The following is a 22,287-nucleotide window of genomic DNA, read 5'->3' on the forward strand; positions in this document are numbered from 1 at the left end:
AGATTTACAATTGTTAAACAATTAATAAAACATGCAAAAATAGTGTATTAACAAGAATATTAAAAAGTTGGTCGTAATGAAAAAACACAGGTCTATTTAAAACATTTTATTTTTATTTTTCATTTTACGATGACAAAAATTAGCTCTGCAGCAAATATCCAACATGGATTCCGTGATGCAGAATTTCTACGTCAGATGAATTGTCATGAATAATTGCTTGTATAATTTCTATCGATGCTTAGTTTGCAAACCATCTAAGTTTAGAAATATGTGGTGGAAAACAGCTATCTCAAGTTCAATGACTCGCGTAAACAGTCTTAGCAGGTATAATAGATTTATAAAATACTATTATATCCGAAATTTGTCCGAATTGAAATAAAATTATGAAAGTTCGAATCAAACCCCTTTTCATAACATTAAGTGTACTCAGATAATTAAAAACAGCTTACCAACCCGTTATAGCTACATAAAACCAAAAAGTAACTCATGACACAACACTCATAAGAGGCTTTATCATGAAACAGTTTGAGAAATGTTTTGCTTGAAGTAAAAAATGTAACCAATTATAGCATCAAATGTTCTCAAGAACTGTTATAAACCTTTTCCAGAACAATTTAATCTGGAAAAAATGTTCTATAAATCAGAAAGTCTAAACAGTTGTGTAATGTAAAATACAAAATACTAGTGAGTAGTCATTCTAAAATGACGTCCAGGCTTTTTTGGGCAGCATTTTAGAATAACTTACTAAAATACAAGCCCTTGGTCTGTAGCACTTAGCCATTGGGTTACTAGCTTTCTAGCTGACTGACTGTGCCACTAGAGTATTAATTTAAAACACCAATCATGCTATGATCATGGTTTAATATTGTTTAAAGGCCTAGTTTAAGGAATGTTTGGCATGACAATCCCCTGCTGTGCATCTCCTGCTAATTGCACTGATGACACAGTAGGGGCCAATTTCCTGTTTGTTTATTTATTGGCCCAGGGCCATTTCGGGTCCATTTCGATTATAAAACCTCCTTAACTGAGATCTGATTGGGCAAACTGATTAAGATCAATACACCGAGGTTGTGTACTATACACATTTGCTTTTTTTCTTTTCTTTTTTTTTGGGGGGGGGGGGGGTCACTTATAGAAAGATTAAACTAGACCTTTAAGGCCTAAACAAATCTTTGGTGTAATACCCACAAAACTACTATTTAGGGATTTTATTTCGTAAAAAAACCCAAAAAACTTAATGTTAATATTATTTTCTTGCGAATATGCTAAACAATTGTGTTCATGGAAAGAACATGTTTTTTATGTTATTAAAAAAATACTAGCCTTGCGGCTTATAGAAGATAGGGTCGGGTAACCCAAAATAACAGTTTTTTGTTTAGGCCTCATCATATTTTCATTTGTCATTATAAAATTGTTTAAATCTAATAGAAGTTTGTTCGGTTGGTGTTTTTAAATTGGCTAGTGTCTATTGTTAAATATGTTTACTATGAAACTTTCAATATTTCAGATCCAGGAAAGTAATTCTTGCACTCTTTGTTGTGTTGGTGTTCCTGTATTACATTGGCCCAAGAATTTTTGGATATGGGACAAAGAAACATGTGATTCATGCTAATGGTTAGTACATGTTCTTATTCTACATAATTTTAAGTTTTCATTTTTGCTTTACTAACTATTAAGTTTGAATAAGCTAGATACATTGTTGGTTTTGATTTTTTAGCTCACCTGAGCACGAAGTGCTCAATGTGAGCAATTGTGTTGCCCTGTGTCCGTCGTCAACAATTTGACTGTTAACACTCTTGAGGTCACAATTTGGGCACTATCTTAATGAAAATTGGTCAGAATGTTACCCTCAATATAATCTCGGATGAGTTCGCTATTGGGTCATCTGGGGTTAAAAACAAGGTCACCAGGTCAAATTAAAGGGAAAGCTTGTTAACCCTTTAGAGGTCACATTTATGTCTGTATCTTCAGGAAACTTGGTCAGAATGTTAATATTAATAATCTCTAGGTCAAGTTATATTCTGGGTCATGTGCGGTCAAAAACTAGGTCACCAGGTCAAATTGAAGGAAAATCTTGTTAACACTCTAGAGGTCTCATTTATGACTGTATCTTCATGAAAGTTGGTCAGAATGTTTATATTAATAATCTTTAAGTCAAGTTTAAATCTGGGTCATATGCGGTTAAAAACTAGGTCACCAGGTGAAATAATAGGAAAACTATTTTAACACTCTAGAGACCACATTTATGACCATATGTTCATGGAATGTTATTGTTGATGATCTTTATTGGATCAGGTGAGCAATTCAGGGCCTTCAGGCCTTCTTGTTTGTTTTACTTAATAATTATAATTAAGTAGGAATAGGCTTTGTGCAGTGCGGCAAAGCAAAGAAGAAATATTGTACTAGTCAGCATGCATGTGCAAACACTGTAAGGACTCGCCTTATAATAAGATTCTGGCAAAACAAAATTATTTTGGCTGTTTCATTCAAAAGGCATAAATATAGGTAACTCAGAAAAGCTCTGAAGAGTTGGAGATGTGATATGGTATGATTACCAAAAGTAAATTGATAATAATGTTTGTGGCTAATTAACTGTGTTACAATTAGTATGTGTTACAATTAGTATACAACATTTCTTTAGAGAAAAAATCTTATTCAGAATTAAAAATAACCATAAAACGCTTACAGTGACTCTCTTATTCAAAATCAATATATACACATGCATTACAAAAATACATTTTGACTAATAAACCTTGAACTACTTGCTTAATATTGCATTTATGGAAAATATTAATTACTGATAACAAAATTGTAGCTGTGTATTTAAAAGCAGAAAGCGCAAAAATATTAAATGATTGGTGAATGCTAAGAGATTTACTGTGTTCTTCTTTAGTCTCTTAAGGTAAAAATGCAGTGTTTTATGCTTATTTCTTTCAAATTAAACTCGGTATCCTTCATATGAACTATTGTTTTCGACATTAATTCATCCTTTTTGGTATATTAAAACAATATTATTAATTGTGGTTAATATATTTGGGAGTAAGATTAATAATATAATCATTTCAAACCTTTTATTTTCAAGTAAATATTTTCCTTATGTTGACATTTATGCATTAAATCAAATAAATGAACAATGAGAAGTCATTTTAAAATTTTGTACTTCCATGTTCACTTTAGAACTGATTGATATTTCTGAACTGCTGTGTGCAACTTTCAGTCCAATCTTTACCTATAGTGTGATGACACTTTTTACCAATCATGCTTGTTATCTTTTGACTGTTTACTGTAGATAATTTAAATCTTTTAGGACCTGTGCCCATCAAAAAGATTAATGCTGCTTTCAGAGCTATGTTTTGTGGACATATTGATTCTTTTTATTTTACAAACGAAATAGGCTTGTAATAAGTGAGTATTTAAAAAGGATATAAAGCTTTTATTAAATATTAAACTTAATTTCCGAACAAGAGTCTCAGTTTGATAAGAATGTTTTCTTTTTCAGTGGGAAAATGTCTAGCTGCAAAGTTGTCGAGGTTCCAAGACAACATTGACAATTTTGATGCCATGACAAACTATGTTCCACAAGTATTGGCACAGAAAAACTACCCTACCTATGTTGGTGAGTGATGGTCATAATTGCATGGACTAAGAAAGTAAAAGAGTTTAATTTGTCCTCTGATACATGTATAAACTACATGTATATATTTTAAAATGTGCTTTGGCTTTTAATCTAAGTGCAGTGTTCACACTCAAATGTGTAGAAGTCTCCAAAGACTGAACTCTTGGCCAAATTTTATGAATGATCTTAAGTCGGTCTCAAGACTTAAAAATCACTTTTTTGTAATGTTAGAATGTCTTGTTTACTACTGGTATTTTTTTTAGCTGTTCTGTTTATGAAAGGAAAGAAGATGAGGTATAATATTGTGATAGTATTGGTGTCTCTGTTGGTGTCACCCATTAACTTAAACCTTGACTCTTACATGTACTAAACAAATGTTTAAGATAATCAAATGAAACTTGGTACACATGTTGCCAGTGTCAGTAACACATATAAATTAAGGCCTCTAACTCTGACTTTGAATGATTCAGACGGTCAAAATATACATGGCAGTAATTTAAGTTAGTGTTTTCTTAAATGTTATTCTACTCATAAATAAGGAATTGATATTCAAAAGTAAATACTGTACGTGTATGTCATTTATTACAGGCAACGGTTATCTAGCAGTAAGCTTTGACAGCCAGAATGGACTATACATCCGTCTGAATCGAGCCCTTTCTTTACCAGTGCCGTATTACCCAGTGGTCAACTCATACATTGATAATACTAGCAAAGAGGGTATGTCATTTGCTCTTCTATTTTTCTAAAATAAAGGTTAAGGTATTGTTACAGCCTTGGTGCTGGTGTCATTGGTGTAAGCCTTGTTCAAAAACTGTTCAAAAGTTCAGGGCTTTTTCTGCCCATTTTTGGAAAAAGACCCTAGATATATTGGGAAAATTTGTGTCGCTATTATGCCGAAATTGGAAAATTTTACAGTTAAAAGAACAAGCTTTTCAGTCTCCTGCGAATGAAGAAATGATCAAATATTAGTTTATTTTCCCTTTCATAAAACCCAAAACAGCTGAAATATCAAACCCTTGGTTGTAAATATCTATTGCAATAAATAATGACAGATAATATTTCATACTGATCTCTGAATGTGATGAAAATCAATGATTTCTGTATTCAATTATCTCATAAACCACACATAAATTCATAAACCACACATCACATAATTTATTAAGATGTTTAATGTACCAGTACAGGTAAAAAGATTTCTTTTTGTTTACTTTTGCGTTGGGAATGGGTCCGATTGCGTTGGGAATGGGTCTGATAGTCGGACCTGTGGGAACTATAGAAAAGGCCTGAAGTTCAAAGATATTTGCATAAAACTTGGTACACATGTTTAATGTTGCAAGAGACAATGTGCTCATGAGCTGCAAGGCCCATATCTCTGGCTTAATCAATTGTTAAGCTTAGCCCTTGTTGGCAGGAATAAACAACACCAATAGTCAAGCATAAGCATTGCTTTGCATTTTTCTCCAGCCTCTTCTTCACTAAAGAAACAGGGCTGGTATCCATATAACGTCTTATATATTTGTTAACAAATAGAGAGTTACAAAGGGCAGATAAATGCAGATTTTAATCAGAATTATTGTTTATATGATAAAAAAAGGTCAGGCAATGACAGTAATGTAGGAAAGACTGCCATGTGCAAGAAAACACTCTGAACTTACGACAGATTTTGAAGAATTTTTTTTTTTAAAAATCCCTACCTACCCTACCTAGAAATTTTGGGAAGGTTACCCTAAACAAACATTATTTTTTTTGGCCTAAACTGAAGTCAATTTTCTAAATAGATCATAGTCAAATTTAAAGAAAAGTATAAGGGTTTTTAACATGAAAGTATGTATTTGCATCAAATAAATGATAAAAAAGAGTTTCAGATATTATAAAGTTATTATTTAATATGATGAGAGAGATACTTTACTTAAGAAAATGACTTAAGTAAGTAAATGACTCTTAAGATGTTTTATGAATACTGGCCCATGTAATTTCAAGCTCATGCATCTAGCTAGTTAGGTGAACATAATTGTGCTCTTCTAACCTTCAACAAGTTGTAATTTTGGAGATTTGAGTAAGACATATTCATATTGACTTCTTTAGTCTAGATATTAAGCATGTAACATGTGTAATGAAGATAGACTTGCGTTAATGCCTTTCAAGTTTTAGATTTATCTTTGCAATAAACTAATGTTTTGATCCCAAAAAATCACATCATAATATGATTGTGTTGATTTTTGTTCTTCAGAAGTTGATGTACTACAGATCAGAGATGGTATAGCAAATAGAATTCAAATATTTAACACAGTAAGTATAATAGGTGACATCATTCAACAATTTTTTCACACAGTGAGTGTTTATATATTATATATTTCACATGCTTTTACTTAAATGTAATACAAGATCAGTATTTGCTAATTTCACAATATTGTGCTTTTTGAAGCCCTGTTATTGTGTATAACATATGAATGGGAATCAGAGCTATAAATAACTTTAATAACTTATGTTCCGTCTCAACCCAATACAAGCTGAAATTGATGTGCTGTCACAACCCAATACGAACTCGAGAACTTAAGTTTTGTCACAACCCAATTCAAACTCAATAACTTACGTTCTGTCACAACCCAATACAAATTGAAATTAATGTTCTGTCACAACCCTATACAAAATGAAAAATTTATGTTCTGCTGTAGAGGTCAGGATGTATAACTGCGGAGTCAGAGATGTACGCCCACCGGTCCCGGCCCTCCCTTCTGGTACAGGACCTCCGTCTTCACAACCCGACACGCAGCGAAGTGGCCTTAGGTTTAGACCAGATATTAGCCTCTGGATGGAAGGATGCAAAAACATCCTCAGAAAGGTGCTTGTTTTGAAATGATTTTCTATTAATTTCAATGAGTGTTAGTCTGTTATTGATAAACTCACAACTACCAATAAGACTCTTGGATGTAAATGAGACACAAAATCAAGGTTGGCTTATCAATTACTGTAGTGTCAGTACCAATGAAATATTTTAAACTCATTCACAACAAGAATGTAAACAAACGTAACCCATATCGCAGCGTGTAAGAATGTAGAAATGCTTTCAGATGTTGAAAGATAGAAATAATATTATAGGGGTTCAATTAAAATGAAAATATAAGATGTTAAGCACAGTGTCGTATTATGCATAATATTTTACAGAAAATTGATACATGCAATACCTCAACATAAAACAAGAGTTCCTTTTTAGCATGTTTATTCATTGTAATTAAACAGTTCTTTCAGAATCATTTAAAGGATATATTGTTGTATGCTAATTGAAAAGATGCCCCCAATAATCCTAGAAAAAGTTTTTTTGAATACATGCAACATTAAACTACCTTTTTTTAGCAGAAAGGTCACACAGGAAAAGGAAATGAATTTATGTCCTGGTTCCTAGCTCTTGAAACAAAATTAAATGGAAATATGATAAGGGATGGGAACCAATATCCAAGGTGTTCCAAATGAAAAGTATAGTAAAGAAGTAATTATCATAATATAGTTCGCTTCTCGTGCCTTTGCAGTGCAGTGAACACAATTGGTACATCAGTTAGCTACACTCTTACTTGGGGACTGATCAAGATCGACGCTCTGGCCGAAGACTTGTTGTACGTCGGAGTGGCTATCGCATCGACGAACATTAAAGACAAGACCTTGGTTCTCGAAGCCTCAAAGTAAGACATGGTTTTTCCCATAGTCATGTATGGTGACTCTTTTTATTTTGGTATCATTTGAAAAGGTTCAAGATAAAGGGAAGCAACTATTATTAGTATGAATCTATTACTTTTTCAAAGAATTTTGAATGGTTAGTAAGCAAAGCAGATAACAAAAACCTCTTGAGTCAAATAAAGAATAATATTTTTTTCCGTAAAAGCAAGTATTATCAGCCTCATCTGTATTCAAAATACTCCTGGAATTCAAAACAAAGAAGCAGAAGATTGTTTCAAAAACCTGTCATTGATAAATGCATGTAAGGTCTGTTAATATTAAAACATGTACCATTATTAAAAAGAAATGTTTGATGTTCCCCATAATTTTGAATATGCCTCCAAGTGAATTAGGAAGTGCCCTGTTTTTGAGTTTCTTAAATGGGCACAACCATTCAGCACCAAATTTTTTTGATTACTCTTAGTTTTAACTAAGCCATAGGTCTTGTAATTTGTGTTAACAATTTATTCACCTCAACTCCACGGATTATTATTATACGCTCTGTTAAACAAAAAGAAATGGTGATATTCATTAGCTTGTTTGCTTTTCCAAAAACATTTTTTTGAGGTATCGTCAAAACATTTTTTGAGGTATCGTCAAACCTTGTTGTCATTGGTGGCGTACAAAGGTTATACCTTGGCAATAACTATCAAATTGTTCTAGATATTCAAATGAAACTTGTACACGTGCTGCTAGAGACAAAACACACGTGTGTAGCAAGATTCATAACTCTTGCTTGAATAATTGTAGAGTTATGCCCCTTTGTTTGACTTAAAAAAGCAACCAACTGACGAGCGTTGGCATTTGCTCTGCTGCACTCTTGTCTGTTCATCCAAATTTAATCCGTGAACATGTCTTGTAGGTTTGAAAAGATACAAATACTAACCACAATTCAATACACGAAGGCAGGACCACTAGACACCGTCCAGGGTCAGATGACAGATCTCCAGAATGCCTGCAAACAGGTACAGATTTTCACCAGTGTCAGTGGACCCTCATAATTGGCAATATGTGTGTCTTTAGTCACTGTCTTGGGTTTAAGGCTCATATTAACTCACATCTTCTGAGTTTCTCGAGTCTAAGATTTGTGACTGTTGAATGTTGCAAAAAAAAAATAGACACTGCTGAACCTACTTTCTGGGGGTCAAAATCTTGTCCTTCTGTTACCCTTTAATTTTGTCTTACTTATAGATTGTCCTACTTAGTTTGTTCTGACAATCATGAAATTGAATGATTCCAAGTTCAGATAATAACATTCATGTATGTTATCTGTTTTAAATAGGGATGCAAACGAATGGCAAAATCGATATTCGAATATTCGGTAATTCTTTCGATCGAATATTCGAATATTCGATAAAAATTGAATCTTTAAAAAGTTATAGTTATCTATTAATTTTAGTTATAAACCACGATACCCTTTTCTTTATCTGTCGAATGTTTCTAGTGTTATCGTAATACAATACAATACATAGCAGCGTGTCGAATATTATTACATCGACATATGAAATACTTATCTAGCACATAACAAGCACATAACAAGCACATACAATTCGATGAAATCACTCATCAATAAAATCATCACATATGATGGCCTTGTTCTTATTCAGAAATATTATCAACAAGATCACATGACAGTCTGTTTCTAAGTTTGTTAACAATGAGTCCGGCGCAGGAGAAAATTCTTTCTGATGGCACAGACGTCGCAGGTATCCCAAGCAGTTGGCGAGCAACATGTGCAACGCGAGGAAAGCGTCCCTCGTTCTTTTTCCATCATGCAAGTGGAGTGGCCTCCTCGTCGGAAGGTTCGTGCCGGTACCGACGCAGCTCTTCGTTAGCCGTCTTGGTCGTCTTTGGAACCATGAAGCTAAGACGGGGTCGTTTGGAGGGTGATGACGCACTCTCGTCGGGGTTGGCAACCGAAATGGAACATCGTCCAATCTACTCTCGAGCGCGTCTTCCGTGTAGCGCCGCTGTTCCGTTGACAGGAAGTCCAGGTCTTTGTAGCGGGGGTCCAATAGAGCGGCAAGGACTAGGGTGGATGTGGCGGTGGCATCGTTCGAAGGTCGGAAGCGGCGACGAGGCTCAGCAGCAATAACACCCTTCACTTCCTTGACGACATGGGAATCAGCCTCGCATGCACGGAGTGTGTTGTCCAAAAGACTTGTCACGATGAGATAAACTTCACTGCATGACACGTTCTTCTCCGTTGACATATACGAAGTCGTCTCAGTCAAATGACTGAGTACGTCACTCAGCTCGGAGACGACGGTCCACTCGCCGTCCTTCAACGACAGGTGCTGGTCGGCCTTCCGGGTAACCCGAGTGTCCAGCATGAGGTCGGACAGGACGCGGCGTTGCTCGTTCAGCCGGGCCAGTATAGCACGCGTGATGTTCCAACGGGTTGTAACATCCTGCACCAGCTCGTGTTTGGGCACCTTTAGAGTAGCTTGGCGCTTGCGCATTTCGGCCGTCAATGTAGTCGAGTGTTTGATGTGCCCGACCAGCTTACGACATCTGGAGACGACCCTGTTGACATCCGGGAGAGCAAATGCCGGCTTGATGGCCAGCTGCAGTGTTTGCCCAAAGCACCCAGAACAGAAATCATGTTTAAGACCAGAAACGCCAAACGTTTTCATTGATTGCTGTTTACTGCTTTCACTTTGAGAACTCGGATGCTTAGCCTTCACGTGATTCCAGAGATTAGTCGCCATGCCCATGTACGACAACCTCACACTGCATAGTTTGCACGTGACAGATTTCTTGTCAACAGAGCGCGTGAAATAAGTCCATACTTCAGATGTGGCTGGCATCTTTTACGTTGTTGAGAAATACAAATCTAATATATAATAATAATAATAAGTTTAACTTATAATGTTTTGCGAACATATATTCTGAAGGAATGAAGTGGTATCTACTTTCAGCGTATAATATCAATCACCGATTTGAGCAATATTGCTCAGCTTAATTGGCAGGCAAACTGACAAGAGGCTGTGAAGGCCGCTTCCTTAAATTCTAAATTGGCATGGTCATTTAAAAGAACTGAAAATCAATTAAACTTGTTTGATGTCATTTCCTAATAGCCAGTTATTTTACAATTATGGACACTGTTTATAGTACCCTACGATCGATCCCTAATTGACGCATGACGCACACTCGATTGTCATCTCGTTAACGCCTCAGGCACAAGATGCGTATTGTTGTAAAAACAAGACAATATAATTTTAAACACAAAAACTGCCCTAAAGACTCAAGGTTTATATCATTATTTTTTGAAAAAAATAATCGAATATTCGAATACCGATTTTAACATTCGAATACCAAACGTTCGATCGAATATTCGAATATTCGAATATTCGTTTGCATCCCTAGTTTTAAATATTACGAGTTTAGAGTGTTATCAAAACTTTAAAGTATGGCCTATTTGCTGCTAACAGTTGATGCTTTATGGAAAGTATTATCATATAATCTCAATGCTTAATGTATGATTATGTATTGCTCACAGGAATTGGAAGCAGCCCTTAAAATTGACTCAGAGACTTTGAGAAGTGAACATGTGGGTATATGGAGAAAGGTAAGATTTTTCATTGCTTATTCTGAGACGACTTCATTTAACTTTAAAGCAGACTCCCAGGGACTGACAGAATTTACATTTCTTTTTAATTTTTGTCTCAGAATTAATTAAATTTGGCTCACTGCCTTTAATTCATTCATAAAGGTTACTCACTCTAGAACAGATCTCAATTGTTTGGAAAACTGCCGTAATTTTTTAGCCAATAAACATTCATTTTTTCAACGTAAATATGAAAAACTCGATCATTTTTGTAAGGATTTGTTTTTGCAAATGTGTTCATTCCATCAGGTTGTGAATTAAAAATTCCGTTATGTAACACATGAAAAACTACCCTGTATGGAGAAAATAATTTTTGTATGATGACCTCGCTAATGGTCACAAGACGAATTCACAAAAGAAAGAATGAGAAGCAATCTACTGTGTTTGTGTATTATCCAAGGACAAAAATTTTAAGTCACAGGCTGGGTCAAACTCGTATGTATGAAAGGAAAATACATGGCTTTAAAAGAAATAAATGCCATAAAATGACAAAATAGAATGAAATATCTTTTAAATGAGCGAGAATTTCACCAGTTATTTGTACTGACATTGGAAAACCTGGATAAGTAAATTTCCGGTTACATCTATTGGAGGCCAGTCATAGTTTTGTGTGTTACATATTTGTCTTCCTTCCCAGCTGTGGCAGAGTGGTTTTAGCATCAGCTATTCCCTGGCTGCTGATGCCCTGAATGGCGACAAGATAAACAGCACCATATACTATGTTCTCAGTAACGTCCCCGCCCCGTTACACGACCCAAAAACCAACCCAGAGGTTGCCTTGGATTTGAAGAAAACCCTTCACTACCCAGATCAGTGTTATAAGGAGCATACCTCACTGTGAGTGATATTGCCATTTACATGTATATTATTCTATTTCCAATATAGAAAACTCGTACTTCTTCATTTAAAGGGACTTGCTCATGATTTGGCACCAAATTCTTTTCCGTGGTAATGTTTCCTAGGAAATGAGGTTGAGTGTGATTTTTAGTCTGTTAGCTTTCAGCAAAATTGAGATAAAAGAAACTGGTATTAACTTTTGTTTGCAAAGATCAAGCATTAGATAAGCAATTACTCTTAATAGTAATGATTTCTGTCACTTTTTTGCAGTCATTCAGGCACTCTGTGGGCTGATGCCTATGATGAAGACAGTATTGCCAGAATTGTGACCACATGGATCATAACACTGGAGAAACAGGGCTGTCTGCGGATGATCTCAGCAGGTAAATGCTGGTTGCTTTTGGTTGTGACTTGTAGGTATTGACAATCCAATTTGCTCTAAATTTTAAGTCAGGAGAGCCCTTAAAGGGCCACTAAAAGGCCAGTCTTGTTCTGCAGCAGGGTGTTCTCCCCCTTTGACCCCCATTGGGTGCCAAAAGTGCCCCCAAACCCATTGCCAAAATGGTTCAGGCCCTTCAGCTCCTGGCCAGTCACATCCCTGACAAACAATATACAACATTTTGAAGATCTTGTTCAAGTTCAATGTCTATTGTATTGGGTCATTAATTAACATTATCCAAAAGATATTTTAAGTAAAATGGGCGAAGTTAAATGTGTAATATAATTTATAACAGAACTTTTTGTACCTTTGTATCTTATTTTACAGCTAGATCAATGCAAATGGCAGAACAAAGTTTAGAAGTAAACTTACAAATAATCAGATAAGTTATGTACATCTTGATGTACCGTATGAAATAAGAGAGACGACTTTCTCATATACAATTTTTATGTCTCCCCTAAAAATGAGACAATGTGCAGAGCGCATATTACAACCAGCTTGGTTCAAGGTCAAGGTCACACTTATAGGTCAAAGGTCATATGACTACATTTCATGCCAGCTCCATATCCCTTGAACCACTTGAAAGATTTTGAAATAATTCGCCACAAATGTTCACTATACGGAGATAACGTCAAGCTTAGAAGTCAAAGGTCATATGATTATATTCAACATATTGCGACGATGTGCATATGCGGAGACATCAGCTCACAAAAAACGCTGTCTAGTGTACCTCTTATGATCCTTGCAAATATTTTTCTTATGTCATTAACCATTTTTTGCTAGGAGTGGAAGGCGTACTTCAAGCCATGTTGTTAAGTATTGGCTCGCTGCATTTCGGAGATGACCATCTTGAAATGAGGCTTCACCCAAAGGATACACATCGAGACTTCAACTTCCATCGCATAAACTATGGCAACAACACACACATGAATATTTCTGTCCTTGTTGGGGAGAACAATAAAGCGAACATTTTTGTGTCCCTGGACAGGAATGATAAGCCTTATTATGCATGTGACGCAGGGTGCTTGGACCCTCCTGTGCCTCTCAGGTGAGGAATTGACATCACGCTGAACCACTCTGATGTTAATGTTCATTATTATTAAACCAATGAAGGTTTTTTCTAGTCATATTATAACAATTGAAAAAGAAATGCATGTGGACTTGGATTTCATATATTCTTTTGTTCAACTAAGTTGATTAATGTGATGGGCTATGTTATTCAATTTTAAGCATCGTATTAATTAGAATGAAATTTCAAGCTATTTGTTTCCAAATATAAATGAGCGTATACTAGGTCGTATAAGTTTAAGAACTTTTAAATGAAAATCGAATCAGTGATCAGGGCTGACTTTCTAGGATTTCTTGGGCTGATATTGGACCCCATTCCCCATGCCAAGGAATACCTGGTATGCATTTTTCCTAAAATTTTGGTTAAAATTCCCTTCCATAATCTCAAAAAATTTATCCTTTCAAAAAAATAAGTTGTGTGTCAAATTTCAATAAAAAACTACAAAAATAATGCTAAATTCCCCTTTCTCAGGGCCCCAGCCCCTTTCCCTATATGTAGAAAGACGGCCCTGGTTATGTTGTGTAGTGTTTAAATCATAAGTGCGGCCTCTAAGTCAAACAATTAAGGTTCCAAGCTCACCAACTGCCCTTTTTCATAGCCTCTCATAATGGACTACTGACTCAATGGTATAAAACTGGATAACTTATCTGGTATCTTTTGGATAGTCTGCACATCCAAGCGAATTAATTGGTCAACAGTCATTATTGGATAAATATTGACAAATCAATAAACATATTGACAAATTTAACCAAACCAAAGAAATAACCAGTTTTGTACAACTAGCTGCTGGTTTCTATGCAAGAAAGAAACTTGATTATAATTTATATCAGCTTGATGGTGTTCTCACAAAATTGCTAGAAAAGACAAGTATGAACTAGTTTTCTCATAAATCTTATTTTTATCCTTTTCAGCAATTCCTTTTCCAAGTTCCCTGTAAAGTTGACGGAGCCTCTCACTGCGATACTGTATGTGACGGCTGACAAAATCCATATGGAGGAGCTCAAGCATGCAATACACGTCAAGGAGATTGCAGAAGGTTTGCTATACATGAATCTTCTGTCTTCAGCTATTTAGTTTTTGAAAGAATAAAAGCAGGGAGGTATTGCTATAGCCTTTGTGTCATCAATGTCATCATCATTGTGCCTTTGATTTGTCACTGTCATCATCATCGTCACCATCATCTTCTCATCATCATCATCATCATCATTATCATCGTCATCATCATCATCATCATCTTCATCCTCATCCTCATCGTCATCATCATCATCATCATGCAAAAGATTAAATTGAATATTAAAGATTTTGAAACATGAAACATGATACACATATTTCGAATTAAATAACCAGTATGTGTAGCAAAGCCCATTCCTTTGGCAAAGGTAATTGCTGTGGAATTATTTTTTGGTGACTGAGAAAAATGCATGGCTTTGACTTGCGGTGATTCTTTTTTAAAGGTTTGCATTAACCTGTCATGAGACTGTGGTGCAAGCTAACAAATATCAGACAAACATTTATGATTTTATAATATTTATTTTCTTATTTTCTTAAGCTTTATTGTGACAGAAGCTGACAGAATCACTCCTTTAAGTATATAGGTGTCCACCTCTCACCCAAGAGGTTGTGGGTTCGATCTTCACAAGGAGTTGTTTCTCATTGCTTCTGCAAATGGACACCAGTACTGGTTTCTATCCAGGAAACGGGACACAAGAGTGATTCTGAAAGCTACCAGCTTCCCTCACGATTAAGTTAAAGAAATTACTTAACTTAAATAATAAGGTTTTCTTGTCTCAAGCTTAAAGAAATAAGTATAAACTTAACTCAAACTGTTTCCTTGTCTCAAGCTTAAAGATATAAGTACAAACTTAACTAATACTATTTCCTTGTCTTCGTTTCAGCACCAGCCCACGAGCACCATGTGATAGCTCTACATAAACATGGGCACCACTTTGGCGGATTGCCCACTATATTCTGGGTCTCCATAGCATTCCTTATCACTGTCTTCCATTTATTCCTATTTAAACTCATCTACAACGAGTATTGCCAAGCGCAGGATCGATACTCTAGATCTCGATATAATTTATAGCGGAAAGTGTGAAGTGCGAGTTCTTGAGAGCTTCAGGCGTTTTAAGCTCGTCTGAATTTTTGAGAACAAAATGCGGAAAAGTGGTTTTCAAAATTATATTGAAGTTTTGAGGGGGTTTTGTTTTTAAAATCAGACGTGCCTCAGGAACTCCTAACAAGTGCTTGTGGTGAAGCTTTCTTGTGATTGTGTTATAAAGGTGGATCTGTGATTTTAAGCAATATTCCAGATCTCAGTAGTATTTCTGGATTTGAACATGTGTTAGAACATATACATGTTTTAAGCATTACTTAGAATGTGATGTGACTTATTTTGATCAGAATATCTTCTGTTTGTATGTGGCAGGGAACAAAGCCATGTGGTACATGTATTCCAAGTATTGTGCGTTTCGAAAAAGTGTGTTAAACTGTTTAATTAACATGCAATGTGTGTGTGTTTTATTTCCTTGGGTGATTTATGTGGATATGGAATCTCCATCTTTTCTACAGGTTCATGTAGCTGGAAGAAGCTCGCAGTGGATAATTAAATGTTTTTATGCAAAGTTCAAAGTTTATTGTGCAAAGGCCTCCGCTTGGGAGACTAGAAAACGGACTGTTCATGTTAATTGTTAGATGATTTTAAAGTTATCTAAAATCGCAGTAGCATATTTAAAAAAAAAAAAAATTCAATATTTTTTTACATATTCGGTATCATAATTTTTAGTAAGGAATTATAAGATTTTTTTTTGATTTTTTAAAAAAATGATTGAGTTTGAAAATCCGGTGCCAGTGATTGCACTGTTTGAAAACCAAAGTTCAGCAGGAACAAATTTTATTTGAAAAATCTGCGAGGATAGGATGATAATTTTAAGCAAACTGTGTAGGAAAATTTGGGGTGTTGAGAGGTGAGGAAAAGGATGATCAGTTTAAGTAAACTGTGTAGGACATGGGCAAACAAATTCAGTAATATTAATAAAATCTGTATTTTAGTTTATGTATAACGTTTCAAAACCCACTTTTATAATGACATTTCATTAGTTAAACATCCTTTTTTGAAAGCATAGCTCTGGTGGTTTTCAGTTTAGCTTTTCCTCTACAGAATTTTTTTGTACCTGTAGCAGATTTCATAGACCTAGAGGCTTGCATATGGGTGTTTTTATGCTTGTCTGATGAACTCTTTCAAAATATTATGTTTTTTTTTCTCTCATTTAAGCCCATTTCAAGTGAATGCACATAGTGCTGGGAAGAAAAATTGATGACATTATATCCAGTGTGGCTTCATTTGGCAAAAACCTGGCACAATTTTCACATTAAATATCAACTCAATTTTGCTGAATGATAAGCATGACATATAAAGAAAAGGTTTCTGTGTAAGATAAGATTATATTTCACCTTGTGAACACCAAAGAAAACTATACTTTTCGGAGCCAAATCAGTGAAATATATAGCTATCTTACACTGCAACAAGCAATAATTGTTTTCCTCTCTATGTAAACATTTGATATTATACAAAAGCTATTTGTTTGAATTTTGCCCAAGTCTTGCAGGTTTTTGGCAGAAAAAGAATTGTATTCTAGTACCTAGTACGTGGGAAGGCAGGAAAGGCTGAATGTACAGGGTAAGACGGAGAAAGTTGAATAAACAGGGAAAGTTGAATGTTCAGGGGCAGACAAGGAAAACTAAATGTACAGGGAAAAAATGAGAAAGATGAATGTACAGGGGCAGACAAGGAAACATGTACAGGGAAAAACAGAGAAAGATGAATGTACAGGGAAAGAATGGGAAAGTTTTATGTACAGGTAAAGTTGGGGTTACCTGAATGTACAGGGAAAGACAGGGCATGTTGAATGTACAGAGCAAATTGAATGAACAGTGAAATTTTGGGAAAGCTCAATGTAAAGGAAATGCTGAATGTAGGGGTAAAAAGGGGGAAATTGAATGTACAGTGAACAACTCAAAAAACTGAATGTACAGGGAAAGACAGGGATAGCTGAATGTACAGGGAAAGACAGGGAAAGCGGAATGTACAGAGAAAATTGAATGTACAGGGAAATTTTGGGAAAGCTCAATATAAAGGAAATGCTGAATGTAGGGGGAAAAAGGGGGAAATTGAATGTACAGGGAACAACTTGTAAAAATTAATGTACAGGGAAAGACGGATAGCTGAATGTTCAGTGAAAGCGGAATGTACAAGGAAAGACTTGGAAAGCTGAGGGATGTACAGGGGATTTCAAGGAAGCAAGCTATGTGACTATTGTTCATTTATCCATACATTTGTGTGCATATAGTTTGTTGGTAATGTAGTAGTGTAGTTTGTGGGTGATGTAAAATGGGGTTTTATTAGTACTTAGTTAAGAATACTTTTAGAGGCATTGTTTTTGCAAGTTTAGTAAGTTGTGTGCCATGCAACCCTTGTTAAAGGAAACCAAAACGGTGTCATACTTGTACATTTCCTGATTGAGTATTGCCATTTTACACAATCCTATTTCCAGGTATGTACATATTAAGATTTTGTTATATCAACACCAAGGGATTATTATTGTACTGTCAATAAAACCAGTTTTATTATTTACCATGTTTTTGAGAGTACGTTGAAAGACTGATTTGTAATGAAAAAATATTATGTTACATCTAAATAAAAAGTTTTGAAGTTAGTAAATTATATTTTTAGAAAAAAAATATGGTTAAACGTTCAAATTAGCATTAAATTGTTTCCAGAATGTTGATATTTATTGAAAGAAAGACCATAGTTTTTACACAGTTTAAATCTGTAGAAACAGAATGAAGAATAGTAAATATTTTTAACTGCAATTGTGTAAAACATGTAGGCAGTTGACCAATTTAGTGTTTGAAATAATATTTTGTTTACTGGCCCAGCCTCTATTTAAATTTAATGATTCACCTGATTTAAATCACTTACAGCTAAGAGATGATTTACCAATATTTACAGTGTATGGCAGATAAAAAAATTACTGCTGCACTTTTGGACAAAATATAGTTTTGAACACTAAAGTATGTAAATTTTGTTTCATTTGTACATATGGGTATTGTTGCTCAAATGTTTGTCTGTTAATTTATTTATTAATGTATGCATTAGGATCGATTCATGACTTTCTGTACGTATCTGATCTAATTTCATAGTATGATTGCTTTGGAAGACAAAATTGTTAATGTTTTGCCATTGCATTGCATTGTCTTGAAATAGCTTTTATTTTGCCTCGTATAACTTGAAATCTGTTTCGGATATCATACCATCAAACCTTCAGTTTATCTCTTGAATATGTCCTTTGACTTCAGTGGCCATGATGATGAACAGTCAAGTCTGAGTTCAGACTTAAGCGGCAAAAATGTCCTAGTTACTTTCTTTCTAGTTGAGTTTCCAAGAAGACATTTGCTGAGTTGTAGAAATATTCACATTTATTTTTGTAAAATGAATGAAATGAAGATTCTTTTTTTAATTAATGAAAAAAATAATTTTTTAAGAAATATACTTTTTTGTTAGTTGAAATTAAAGTGACACTCTTTATTCAAAATCAATATACACATGTTTAACAAACAGAAGTTTTGAGTGCTAAACCTTTAACTACTTCTTAAATTATGCATTTATGGAAAATATAAATTACTGGTTACAAGATTGTAACTGTATATTTTACACCTGAAAACACACAAATATTAAATGATTGGTGAATGCTAAAAGATTTAGTGCGATCTTCTATGGTCTCATAAGGTAGAAATACCGTGTTTTCTGCACCTTTCTTTCAAGTTAAGCTTGGTATCCTTCATAAGAAGTTTTGTTTTTTACATTTATTCATTCTTTTTGGTGTATTAAAACAATTGTATTAATTGTGGTGAATCTTATTTGGGAGTAAGAGTGCATCTTTAAAGAAAACTAACAATGTTTTTCACCAATGTTAAAGATTCAAGATGCATTTCAGATATTAACATCGAGATTATTTCTATTTAATTTATATTTATTTACCGTTATATTATTTTTGACACAAAGTACTATTAGGATGTATTAAAGGGAGGTAATGAAACAAAATGTTACTATGATATATAGCAACTTTATTAAAAAAATTGTCAAAATAACATAATCTTGCCATTATAGAGCGCAGACAGACCTTTGTAAATTCATCAACAATAGCAATTTTTTGCAATAATGATGGGTTGATTGCATTAAAGCTGCACTCTCACAGACTGTTTTTATTTTTTTTGTTTTTTGTCTTGGAATGAACCAATGTTTGTGTAAATATCTGAAAACCTATGAGATAATACTTGTGAAAAAATATCAGATTGCTTTTTTTTAATATTTACATTCAATTTTTTTTTCCTAATTTAAGCTTTACTAACGCTTTAAGAAAAATGAGTGTTTCGGCATAAAACATCAATTTTCAGACGTAAATATTAAAAACTGTGATTTGATCCTTTGTCAGCAGTCTTTTATAAATGGTTCTCAGTTATTTATGCAAAAATTTGCTCATTCTAAGACAAAACTAAAAGTGAAAAAAAGTTGTCAAAACAATCCATCTGTGAGATTGCAGCTTCAATATATGCTTAGGAACCTCCTTATCAATGAGCGTACAATAACATATCGCAAGATCAAGAACAGTTAAACATTAAATGTGTGTGACAAACTAAATTAAACATTCTACTTCCAAAATCATATAAGCATTGCCTTCATTGACCATAAAAGCTATTAGCTTCAAATATACAGTATTAGTACAACTACTCAGAAATAATGAATTGAAAAAGGGGTCATAAAATATGTGCTTTAATAATATGGCCCTTAATTCTTTACTGTTTTGATCACTGAAATCCAGGTGATGCTGAAATTTCCATTACTGTGTGAAATTATCATGTATATTACATGTTTTATAAATGAATAACAACATTTGTTATGTGTTTTAAGTATGGTGCATGTTTTAAGAGACGCTGAGTAAGCGAAGCGATCGAGCCTTTTTAAATTCTTTTAAACTGTACACAAGGTATTCTAAATTACTTAAGACTATAACATGTTTTTACCATTGAATGACCTAAATTCTAACGTTGTATATTTAAATCTTAACAATTAAGTACGGTTCTTTTTAAAGGATGACAGGCAATTTCATTGGTTAGAAATGTTGGTTGTAATCGAATATACTGTTTAATATCTTAATGATTAAGAAAGGCAGAGCTACCAAAGGGATCAAGCCATTCTGAATCATAAAGATATTACACAATATTCATCAACTGATTATGACTTGTTTTCACCAAGTGATAATCAAATTATTCACATTTGTTAAGTTGTTAAACTGTAACTCTAAACAATTACACACGATACCTATTGAATGCCAATAGGCGGTTTCATTGACTGGAAATATAAGTTATAATCTAAATTTATGTTCTTTGAATTTCTTCACAAATTTGTTATAATTTTTCTTGTCTATGATGCGGTATCATGGTTTTGATATCTTGTCTAAGATGTGGTATTATTTCATATTATGTCTATGATGTGGTTTCATTTTTTTGATATCTTGTCTGTGATGTGGTATCACATTTTCGTTATCTTGTCTATGATGTGATATCATGTTTTTGATATTGTCTATGATGCAATATCACAGTTTTGATATCTTGTCTATGATGCGATGTCATGTTTTTGATATCTTGTCAATGGTGTGGTATCATGTTTTTGATATCTTGTCAATGGTGTGGTATCATGTTTTTGATATCTTGTCAATGGTGTGGTATCATGTTTTTGATATCTTGTCTATGATGCAATATCAAAGTTTTGATATCTTGTCTATTATGTGATATCACATTTTTGATATCTTGTCTTTGATGTGGTATCATGTTTTTGATATCAGATCAATATTTGTTTTGTTTATGAATATATTTATGAATATTCCTTAGCAACTTGGAAAATAATAAATAACCCTATGATGGAATTATGTTGTATTTGTTATTTACCCATATACTGCATATTTGGCATGAATGAATTGACAGACTGAGTACGGATGTGACACAATAAGAATGAGAGCATGTATAAATTGACACAGACTGAATATGGATGTGACACAATAAGAATGAGAGCATGGATGAATTGACACAGACTGAATATGGATGTGACACAATAAGAATGAGAGCGTGGATGAATTGACACAGACTGAATATGGATGTGACACAATAAGAATGAGAGCGTGGATGAATTGACACAGACTGAATATGGATGTGACACAATAAGAATGAGAGCGTGGATGAATTGACACAGACTGAATATGGATGTGACACAATAAGAATGAGAGCGTGGATGAATTGACTGAGTATGGATGTGACACAATCAGAATGAGAGCTTCTATGAATTGACAGACTGGGTATCATGTGACACAATCAGAATGAGAGTGTGGATGAATTGATGCAGTAAGACTGAGCATGGATAAATTTACACAAAACAAATGAGAGGTTGGATGAATTGACACATACCACTAGAGTGTGGTTGAATTAACTCATTGACTCAATGAGAATTAGAGGGTGGATGTATTGACACATATCAATAAAGTGTGGATGAATTGACTCAGTGAGAATGAGATGCATGTATTAGACTGACGGAGGGGACGAATTGTTAAAATGAGAATGGAAGTCTAGATGAACCGATGAAATAAGAATGAGAGTGTGGATAAAAAAGAGTACATAGATAAATTGATTTCCGGGGTAAATAAAAAAGAGATAGTGGGTGAATTGATTAAATAAGATAGAGAAAGTTGATGTATTGATTGAACAAGATAGAGATAGAGGATAAATTGAAAAAAATAAGAATGTCATTGTGAAATGATGGATAAATTAAGAATGAGTGTGTAGATGAAATATTAAAGTAAGTCAGAGGATGTGGATAGACTGTTTAAGTAAGTCTGTGGGTGTGGATGGATTGTTATTGTAAGTCTGAGGGTGTGGTGTGGATGAATTGTTCAAGT

At 34.2% G+C, this 22,287-nt stretch overlaps 1 protein-coding gene across 1 annotated transcript; it reads left to right on the forward strand.

The window, feature by feature from the left end:
- The first annotated feature begins 176 nt into the window (after positions 1-176).
- LOC128231853 (uncharacterized protein KIAA2013 homolog) lies at positions 177-21,255 on the forward strand. The gene is made up of 14 exons (XM_052945080.1): positions 177-324; positions 1,508-1,614; positions 3,500-3,616; positions 4,205-4,333; positions 5,847-5,905; positions 6,292-6,458; positions 7,144-7,293; positions 8,190-8,292; positions 10,830-10,898; positions 11,575-11,774; positions 12,045-12,157; positions 12,997-13,261; positions 14,194-14,318; positions 15,178-21,255. The coding sequence occupies exons 1-14, from the start codon at positions 206-208 to the stop codon at positions 15,363-15,365; spliced, it is 1,911 nt and encodes a 636-aa protein (XP_052801040.1). The 5' UTR covers positions 177-205; the 3' UTR covers positions 15,366-21,255.
- The last annotated feature ends 1,032 nt before the right edge of the window (positions 21,256-22,287 follow it).

This window comes from Mya arenaria, chromosome 4, assembly GCF_026914265.1.
Source record: "Mya arenaria isolate MELC-2E11 chromosome 4, ASM2691426v1".
In the NCBI taxonomy this organism is placed as follows: domain Eukaryota; kingdom Metazoa; phylum Mollusca; class Bivalvia; order Myida; family Myidae; genus Mya; species Mya arenaria.